Source organism: Hordeum vulgare, chromosome 5H (assembly GCF_904849725.1).
Source record: "Hordeum vulgare subsp. vulgare chromosome 5H, MorexV3_pseudomolecules_assembly, whole genome shotgun sequence".
In the NCBI taxonomy this organism is placed as follows: domain Eukaryota; kingdom Viridiplantae; phylum Streptophyta; class Magnoliopsida; order Poales; family Poaceae; genus Hordeum; species Hordeum vulgare.
Genome location: NC_058522.1, coordinates 61,110,741 through 61,119,227, shown reverse-complemented (window position 1 = coordinate 61,119,227; position 8,487 = coordinate 61,110,741). Strand labels below are relative to the sequence as shown.

The 8,487-nt window shown below is 38.6% G+C and overlaps 1 protein-coding gene across 1 annotated transcript; it reads right to left on the bottom strand.

The window, feature by feature from the left end:
- Nucleotides 1-1,017: 1,017 nt before the first annotated feature.
- LOC123395110 (histone deacetylase 15-like) lies at nt 1,018-6,937 on the bottom strand. Its single transcript, XM_045090044.1, is given in 15 exon segments — nt 1,018-1,334; nt 1,336-1,475; nt 1,685-1,853; nt 2,270-2,315; nt 2,830-2,912; nt 3,501-3,580; nt 3,936-4,044; nt 4,627-4,695; nt 4,869-4,919; nt 5,074-5,199; nt 5,334-5,457; nt 5,635-5,690; nt 5,814-5,878; nt 6,243-6,318; nt 6,833-6,937. Coding segments are annotated over 15 exon segments (1,314 nt in total). The 5' UTR covers nt 6,923-6,937; the 3' UTR covers nt 1,018-1,304.
- Nucleotides 6,938-8,487: the final 1,550 nt, after the last annotated feature.

The window sequence follows — 8,487 nt, the reverse complement described above, 5'->3', positions numbered from 1 at the left end:
TCTAGTTAAACGTTGTTTGCGGCATGACTGGATCTCGTCTACCATGAATTACAATGTCTAGTCGCTACTTGAATTTTGAAGATGCTCTGCATTTATGTTTTACGGTCTCAAAAATGGCTAGCGAGATACAAATATTAAGTTGCTTGCTCTACTCCGACTACTTCTCCGACACTCCACTGCACGGCGAGAAAGTATTTCGGCGCCGCTATCGGATGAGCCGAAAGCTTTTCCTCGGGATTGTGAATTCCATCAGGGAGTTCGACAGCTACTTCAAGTGCAAGAAGGATTGCACCGGCACACTTGGATTCACCTCACTCCAAAACTACAGCACGATTGGGTGGAGCACCTATGAAGGCTCAAGGGCAAGCCTAGCTCGATGTGTGATAAATTATGAGTTTTTACTTGTTGACCTATTTTGATTTGTATTGATTTGTTGAACTATTTTAATTTATATTGATTTATGTGATGAACTATGTGATAAAAAAATAAGCATATGTTGAATTTATGCCGAAGTATGCCGAATATGGGCCGAAAATTGATCCAATTTTGCATCAAAAGTGGGTCAATTTGCGTCGAAAATGAACCGAAATCAACGACTAGGGACGACTTGGAACCCAAACCACCACACCGATTTTTTCTAAACACTCTCCCAGGCGGCCCTAATTCAAGCCCATAGGGGGAGAACGTGGGCGAGAACGGCTGGAGATGCTCTTACAACCAGGAGTCGGGTTGCGTGCAGGTCACGCTCCCATGGATGACACGCAAGCAACTTAATGTCTGTACTCCCTCAGTTCTTAAATATAAGATTTTTTAGATATTTTATTATGGACTACATAATGAATAAAATGCATGAATATACTCTCTCAAACATGTTTATAAAGGTCTTATATTTAGGAACGGAGGAAATAGACTGTAAACAAGGAACAATACGGGTGCATCTCTCTCTCTCCATGCAGTCTCTGAAATGGTGCATCCTATTCCAATCAGGCTCCAGATAGCCAGCTATGAACCCAAAACTCAAGCTGCCAGAGCCATCATACCATGGACGGCTGATGGTAAATTTCATGCATTGCTACAACACCAAACACATGTCTACACGACAGGATCGCTGCCTGTGAAACTCTGTCCACAATCAACAACGACAACGGCCACCGTTCAATTGTTCAGTCAAAAAATCGGCTGGGTGTACGCAAGCCAAGGTAATCTACTTTCCGAACACCAATCAGCCAGCTACACTATCCATGTCAACTATACTGACCAGAAAGCCAGTTAGGCGGCTTCAGCATCTCACTAACTAAAACAACCTAGGGTTTTGTTTCATCAGTCAGAGCTTCATTTTCCTCTCGCCTTGCTCTTTCTTGGACGGCGGCCCTCAAACAGTATTTCGTACAAAAGCCTCTTGCTTCCCCATTTCCACCACACAGGCCCTGGTCCTCCCATAAGCATCCTTCTCTTCAGCTTGTTTTCGGCGTTAGCTAGACAAAAACAAGGTGGTCTATTAATCCTCAGATAGCTTCTATGCCATGTAAAAAACTAATGTGGGAGTTGAAATCACAAAACATCTGGTTATCAAGACCAACACAACCAGCATGCCCCGAGATTCTACAAGGTTGGCTAGAAACCAATACTAGACTAGAGTTGGAGAACAAAAATTAAAATTCATTGTTGGTTGCATTGTCCTTACCATATTTGGAAGAAGTCTGCCCCTGCTGCGCTTGAAGTGATGCAAAGATTGGAACTAAAACTGGCCAATACTTTCGCTGGATGTCCAGAACATGTAAGACAGTCTGCATGCCCTCCTTTGATGGTGCGGCTGCATCTGTGCCATAACTTGGACCGTCCGCGAGTAGGACCTACATACGTCAAAGCATCATCATGTTACACTAACAGTGTAATCATAGATCTCTCTCAGCTGCAATGATTCAAGCAGTTGCTTGTATTGTTTTTATAGACGCATGCTACGACAAATGGAGGATGACAATACAAAAACGCTGAAGTATCTACGACCATAATCTTTGTAGCAAGTATTCACATAGTTCATCATACAAATCCCAATTATTTCTCTGCATTAACAATAAAAGCAAACAATAACTGAACCAAATGCCAAAATGTGGCTCTTCAACTTTTGATGTCTATGTAAGTATGTATACATAAAATTTTGTTTGTTGATGAATTCTGAAGCAGCTGATTCCAATCAAACATGTTTGTGTTATTTATACATCCCAATCCCATCTTACAAGAAATAGTTATTGTTGAGAAGAATACAAACCTTGACAACTTCAGTTGCCGATGAGGATATAGACCGAAGATTGTATCTGTAAATTGATGACAGGATAATGAAAACAATGCATAAGTATTGATGTGTGCTTCAATAACAAATAACACGTGATTTAACTTGTTTGATCAAAAATGGAAAAAATTACGAAAACATTGCTCAAAAGTTCAAATCGAAGCACCATGGCATGCATCTTAGTTTCCAGAACAGACAGGCAATCATCTCTTGTGATGTTATATTTGTGTCCACAACAGCACAAAATTATAAGAACATTGGCTACAAAAATTATAAGAACGTTTGGATCCATGGAAAGATCCAGGAAAAGAAGTACATCTGTCGCACTAGCATTAGATGAACACATATACACATTCTGGTGATGTTAGAAATTTCACATGCCACAATGACAAAAAACCATGAGCATAATGGTGACACAGGGTTTGGTGTCCAGCTTACAGTGTACAAGTTACATATCACAAATCCCGCTTCACATTTTAAATTCTAGGTCTGTCAACTTTTATTATCTCCATAAGTTCAGATAAGAACAGGGTACCTACCCTCCCTCAAGTATAACCAACAATTTTCCTTCTGAGCAAGCAGTTAACATGGACGTCATCTGAGAGTATCCAGCAGGAGTGACCTAAAAATAATCAAATTAAATAAACATTACCATTACATGATTTGGCCTGCATTCATGTCAACCAGAAAAATGAAGCACCTAAAATTTTGAAGGACCCAAGTAGCACACAAGTATGAATGGATAATATTGAAGTTTGATTGAATGTTCAAACTGGTATCTCAACCAACTTTGAGATGCTCCTAAAACTTCGAGCAAGCTCTAGTATGATAAAACAAACTGAATAAATCTCACATCCACACCAGTGAACTCTTCCCTAAATAAGCAACAGCGGTATAGTATATAAGCCTAAGATTTCTTGATGAAGTTCGGTGGATCAATGTGGTCCCAAAATAAGTACAAAAATTACCGACGTGGTTAAAAAGTCTAGCTTTCACAAGTGAGGAAGCCCAAGCAACACATAACCTTCCTACATAATGTGAATATAGTAGGTATGCCTATGTTCCAAAAAGAGAAGTCTTCTGCATAAGTCTAAAGTTTTTATACGTATGTGCCCACAATCATCTCAGTTGTCTAACAGAAAACATGCACAAAAGAGGAAATAACATGTATGTTTTAGAATTAAACAACTCAAATTAGGAGAAATCTTACATCGCAACAACCCAGAGGATCACCCCTTGCTGCATCAAATCCTGCAGATATAATGGTGATATCTGGGGCAAATTCTGTAGCTGCACTCGTACAGGAAAAACACTAAATGAGAATATGCAGTGTGAACGTAAACATCAATAAAAAACAACGGGTAATATCACATAAAGAGGTGTCCATGGAAACATGAAAATGAAATGAAGTGGTGTATCCTTAAAAAAAAGGTGTTGTATTCCAAACAAAAATAGCAGCATGGCATATTAAACGAACAAGTCTTCATTCCATCATGGTGAATACAGATCTTACCTATCATTTCTATTAAGGATCTAGAATACCACGTTAAGACAATGAAATTACTAACTGAAAAATGAGGATATCATGGGTTGTGAAATGTCTACTATTAGAAATCCAAGCAGAATTTACTCTTTTAATCGTTACCTATTGGAAGCACCACATGCTGAAATGCAAAGATGTAGTCATTGTCTCCGACACCACCACAACTCCAAGGTATATTTACCGAGAATCCTTTACCATCCAGAACTCCCACCTTAAGTAATATACATTCAAGAAATAAGATACAAGTTTTCACAGCTTGAATCAAACTATATTGAAAAGGAACTATGTCGTTGTCAATTGAAACTTGGTTACAATGATGGTTGGGTTCAATGGACGCAGTACAGTTGCACAGTAGCAAAAAATGAATTATAATATAATGCTAGACATGTATCAAATATTACCTCCGTCCCAAATTAGTTGACTGTATCTAGATACATCCGCATCTAGACAAATCTAAGACAACTAATTCGGGGCGGAGGGAGTAGTACTTAAAGCTAATGTATGAAATAGTATATAAACTCAGGTCCTAATACCCTATTGTCCAAAGCTCTTAGATTCACTGAATCTTGTTAGGCCATCTCATACAAATAGAGATGAAAAGCTGGATTCCACTAGTAATTAGCTTTCGAGATCCATGTGGTGCTGATGAAAAAGGCTTCTTATGGCATGTACTGAGGGATACGATGAATTACATGTGCACCCTTCCTTATACATATTCAGCTCGGCCTTAGTTTCATTCAGTTGATCTTTTGGTGAATTATTCCGCAACTACAAACACTTCAAAGATAGTCACCTCGTCTGCTGCTCCAGTTCCAGGGTAGAAACTTCCATCCTCATGGCGATGCAATGATATGTACAAAATCTGAAGGATAAAAAGTTGTCCACATAAGAGTTGCAAATTTCGAAAATGATAAGCTCATAGTAGTAGCAACACATGCAAATGGAAATACAGCAATTCAAATAAATAACAGATACCCTCAAAAAGGAGGAGCATAGAGCAATTAGAAATGTAAATAAATAAAGATGAGAACTTACTGATTTATTCCCTTCAAATATTTCCTGTGTGCCATTGCCATGGTGCACATCCTGCAATAATAGTTAACAATGCTACTGATGAGAATGGTAAACTTACTTCTGTATCTATTTACAATAAAATAGACATAATACAAGAAAACAAATTGGTGCATGCCAACAAAATTTAATGGTGCATATTTAAATGCAAGCTTGTGACTAGCATTACCCAGTCAACTATCAAGACTTTCTTGGCGCCTGCTTTTTGTGCAGCTAATGCAGCCACTGCTGCATTGTTGTGAAGACAAAAGCCCATGGCTTGCTTTACCCCAGCATGATGCCCAGGAGGTCTCACCTGTCCTCAGGTAGACAAGAACACAAGGTCAGCATCATGTACAACAAAAATGCAAAGCGGATTGATAAATAATAACCAAGTTCGTCATAATGAATGAGATGAAAAATTGAATATATGAGATCATCAGACAGTACCAGTGCAAAGCCATTCCGGACACGCCCAGACACTATCAAACTAGCAAGATCAGCACATAAACCTGCTGCAAGTTTGGCAGCACATGCCGAGTGTCCATTTGCGTAAGTATCCGAAGTGAAGTAACTACAGATTGATCCCAGAATTATGTTATAACAATGCAACCTTTCCAGAAATGCTAGGACATAAGAATGAGAATACATGCTAAACATGTATCCATTATAATCAAAACAAAAGGTAAAATACTAAACTAAAGACTCTACTCACAATGACAGTTCTAATCACAAACTAAACAAGTAATACCTGTAAAGCATGTTCTTCGTCTGCTCTACGCTTTCGACGTGATCTGAAGTATGGACCTAAATTTACCACAGTTTAAATATATGAGGACTATCAACAAGACTCTGAAATGAACAATGCATACAGGGGCACACATGGCAGCAAAACTAATAAATCTTTCAAACCACTTGTCGGATTCTTACCATTACGAGTTCCTCCTTAGTTATTTCTCGAGGAGGTACCAAGGCGCACTTTGAGGGAAATATTCCTGAAATTGGAAATAATAGTTATTCTTTACTTGATAAGCAGTAGATAGAAAGGTTGGTTCATCAAGCCAGTTTAATTAATATGACTGGGAGAATAATCATGTTATCTGTTATCCCGCTACAGTACATCAACAAATAATTATTTAGTTGTGTATAGATTAGAATTATATGATTGATATGTTTAGTTTATATCCGATAATATGCCTGAGAACAGTTCAACAGAGCACAAATCATAAATATCTTGATTGAATATTAGCATAAAGAATAATCACAGAACTTGTGCACACGAGTTTCTCTGCTGCTTTTTTCTGGATATACAAAGCTGAAACACTGTAGTAAATAATTACACTAATCTCTGGTGTGCACCTGCAGCGGCCAGACTAGCAGCAATTGCACGAAGACGGTTGGGTCTTTCGGGATGTGGATTTGGTTTAGTTTCCATCTGATAGGATATACAAATATGATATGTCAGTTCTACAAATATTACAGATAGTACATTCTGATACAGAAAATAGAGGTGGCCAAAAAGACAAGACCTCACAGAAACTAACTTCTGAAATGCAGCTATTTTTGTGAAATAATTACAAGCACATATGTTTGAAAAAGATAAATCATCACTTGGACAAATTGGGCAGAAATACAGAAACTGAGCTCCCATCTTCAAATATTTCCATACTATTTTAGCCTCGCTTCAATTCAAAATGAAATGAGTTGTATAATTGCAAAATTAATAATTATAAGTTTCTGTTGTCCTTTAACGTGCTGCAGAAGAAGCATCCCCCAGACACAAGAAGCAATCAAATGAAAAGTTTCACTGACACCACAATTAGGAGCACTTCAAGATTTATGACGATCATCCATGCTATTCACAGAAAGAATGGTCACCCTTGACGTGGGAACATTATATCATGCAATATGCTAGCTCAAATTAAATAAATCACAAGTTCATAGCTTGCCTCACTGTGGAGCAACATTCTTTCATCAAAACCAATCGCTGTAGATACCAGTACCGATGCTGCATAAACAGTGCAACCAGAAAAGGACATTAATACCCATAGGCACATACAGTCAATTGGTCTAAACTAGGACTGCACTAAGCCTGAATACACTCCGTCAAGGTATAAGCATCACACCTTTCCAACTCCTTCTCTATCACCTTTCCAATGTTTCAGAATCTCCTCCAAGATAGTTTTACTACATTGAAGAGGAGGCTTCAGACTCAAAGATAAGTTTTTACAGCGTGGGGAGGAGGATACAGCTGGCCAGTCGACCACATATTTGGAAAGACAGGAGAGGGATAAGGAGTACGTTCTGTTTGCAACGAATCAGACAGCTGTTCTGAAGTGTAAACGGGTCATTAGTCAGATCCATGAATCAAAGGATCTTGGAAAGTCGTCGTGGGACTACTATTAGTATGTTGCTAATTCAATCAGTAAAGTTGGATGTCAACGTTTGTCCACAAAAAGAAGTAAATCATTTGCTTTGTATAGTTCTGTCCAGGGATGCTACTTCATAGTTGCCATTGGTCTTAGTAAATCAGGTTTCGTAAGGATATTTTACTTTCTTGGACTGATTATGGGGCGGCTTATATAGAGTGCACTGCCCTTCATAATGGTCCCGTGAACAGGGGTGGAGTAGTGGCGAGTAAACGACGGCGTTACTGTTAATGTAAGCCTTTAATGGTAGTTATGGTGTATGAAAACGTATGACCGTTGCCCTCCTGGGAGGTTACGACATGCAGAGTGGATTCCAGTCGGTACGTTATATATGCTCCGAGTGGATCGTCGCCGACTGGATGATGAGGGCGTCCACAGTTCAGTCGGAACTGTCTAAGGGCCTTGTCCTCTATGAAGGATAGTCCTTGGGTAGGACCTATAGGGCAGACCTATGACCCTACCCTGGGACTATAACCCCATCATGTAAGATGTGTAGGAAAACATGCTTCTATGGTTCAAAACCAACTAGAACAAGTTGCTAAATCCCAAAGTGAGTTACTTCATGAAATGACTAATAATATGAATGATCATGTTATTAGAGTAATGACTAGAGGAGGAACAATGACTCAAGATCCACTATATCCAAAAGGTCATCCTGAAAGAACTGAAAAGTATTCACAAATAATTAATGTTGATACACCTAGTCCTTATAGGAAGAAGAAAAGGAAAAATGATAGGACCTTGCATACTTCTAGTGAACCTGAAGTAGAAAAACCTTCTGCTAATTCTAATGATATCTCTATCTATGATGCTAAAACTCAATCTCGTAGTGATCATTCAACTAGTGATAATAAAAATGATAATGATGATGCTCATGTAGATGCTCAACCTGACAATGATAAAGAACCAGATAATGATGTTGAGATAGAACCTAGCTAATTTTGATCTTGATAACCCACAACCTAAGAATAAACATTATGATAAAAGACATTTTGTTGCTAGAAAGCATGGCAAATAAAGAGAGTCGTGGGTTCAAAAACCCATGCCTTATCCACCCAAACCAACTAAGAAAAAAGATGATGAAGAATTTGAACGCCTTGCTGAAATGCTTAGGCCAGTATTTTTGCGTACTCGTTTAACTGATCTTTTAAAGATGGCCCCTTATGGCAAGTACA